The following is a 1767-nucleotide window of genomic DNA, read 5'->3' on the forward strand; positions in this document are numbered from 1 at the left end:
AATAGTTATAGACATTCCATAGAGAAGAGACATATATTTCACATATATATGTATGTATACAATGAAACAAAATGGATTTTGAAACAAATATTTTTCCCCTAAATTCAGACATTGGCAATATATTTGAACGCTGTCTCAAAAAAAAAAAAAAAAAAAAAAAAAAAAAAAAAACTAGACACTGTCACATCTGAAAAAGATTAGCAGCTGCCAAAACTGTGTGGGTGCCTGTAATCCCAGCACTTTGGGAGGCCAAGGTGGGAGGGTCACTTGAGCCCAGGAGTTCGAGATCAGTCTGGGCATTATGGCAAAACCCCATCTCTACAAAAACTACAAAAATTAGCTGAGCATGGTAACACACCTGTAGTCCCAGCTACTTGCGAGGCTGAGGTAGAAGCATCCTGTGAGCCCAGGAGTTCGATGTTGCCATTAGCTGTGATCGCCCAGCTGCACTTGAGCCTGGGCAACAGAGCAAGACACAGTCTATCTCCATAAAACAACAACAACAAAAATAACAACTGGCATGGGCTCATTACACACCTTCAAACATAGCTCATGACCCCTGTAATATCACTTTTATTGACTACTAACTTCTAATGGCCTTTCATTATTCACCAATTTAATCCTGAGCAATCTGCCCCTCTCTTTATCTTCTTTATATTTCTTAAATTTATGTGCAACTTTGGTTTCCTTTCTCCAATCCTGATTTCCTTTTTCAACTAATACTGAGATACTTCCACAAACAAAACGGTCACTTGTAAATACTCCTCTGGTTCTGACTTCATCCCTAGAAACTCCCAGGGTTGTTGTTCCCCAAAAATAACCAAGCAGAACTCACTTAGAAAATCAACCCATGTAAAATCGCACACTCATTTGTAATTTATCCTGTTTTGTACACGGAAAGTATCTCAGCATATATTCAAAGTACAAGGAAAGAGGGGCTAGGGATGGGAGGGCAAACAAGTCACCTACATTGTTCATGTACTCTGAAAGCAGATCCTGAAGAGCCTGGCGAATGGCGTTGCATTCTGCAATAATCCGCTCCCGGTGGAAGTCCCTCGTGCATGAAGAATCTGCCAGGAGAGCAGCCCCACTGATAATGGCTTCGAGTCGTTTCTCTAGTGATGGTCTTATTTCCTCCTCAGTCACCGTGAGTGGATTCAGGACAATTAAATTCTAAGAGAAGAAAACATTTGTATGGTTAGAACTCCATGGCATTTCACTTTTATGAAGAACAGATGTTATTTTGTTTTTGCATTTAAAATTCAGATGTGATAATGAAGAGAACTGTGTTTTTACTGCCTCGACTGGTTCACACATAATGCTATGTAGTGATTATTATTCTGATAACTAATGAAAGTGATGCAATTGTGAGCATTTGTTCTAGCCTCAGACAGACCTGGATTCAGATCTTACCTTTTCCCCTCATGCAGATATCTTACACTTGCTGAGCCTCAACCTCTTGACCTATAAGAGCAGAACATTAATGTTGCCTGTGTTGTAAAACTGTTGAAAGAATGATATAAATGCTGAATACACTGACTGGAGCATATTCACTGTTATTTACAATAGTAACTTTTACAGGCTGCACTGTTTATACAATATTTTTTTTTTCAATGTGCAATTATTTATTTATTTTTTTTTAAATTTTTTAATTATTATTATACTTTAAGTTCTAGGGTACATGTGCATAACGTGCAGCTTTGTTACATATGTATATTGTGCCATGTTGCTGTGCTGCACCCATCAACTCGTCAGCACCCATCAACT

The 1767-nt window shown here is 38.4% G+C and overlaps 1 protein-coding gene across 1 annotated transcript in view; it reads right to left on the bottom strand.

The window, feature by feature from the left end:
* The window catches only part of LOC105532300 (catenin alpha-3-like), a 695161-nt gene extending 693844 nt beyond the window's left edge, over positions 1-1317 (bottom strand). The window contains exons 1-2 of the mRNA XM_011970429.1: positions 1297-1317; positions 970-1173 (exon numbers count right to left, since the gene is read on the bottom strand). Of these exons, the coding sequence (XP_011825819.1) occupies positions 970-1173; positions 1297-1317 (225 nt within the window). The remainder of the gene's footprint in view (positions 1-969; positions 1174-1296) is intronic.
* Positions 1318-1767: the final 450 nt, after the last annotated feature.

This window comes from Mandrillus leucophaeus, unplaced genomic scaffold, assembly GCF_000951045.1.
Source record: "Mandrillus leucophaeus isolate KB7577 unplaced genomic scaffold, Mleu.le_1.0 Scaffold948, whole genome shotgun sequence".
NCBI lineage: Eukaryota > Metazoa > Chordata > Mammalia > Primates > Cercopithecidae > Mandrillus > Mandrillus leucophaeus.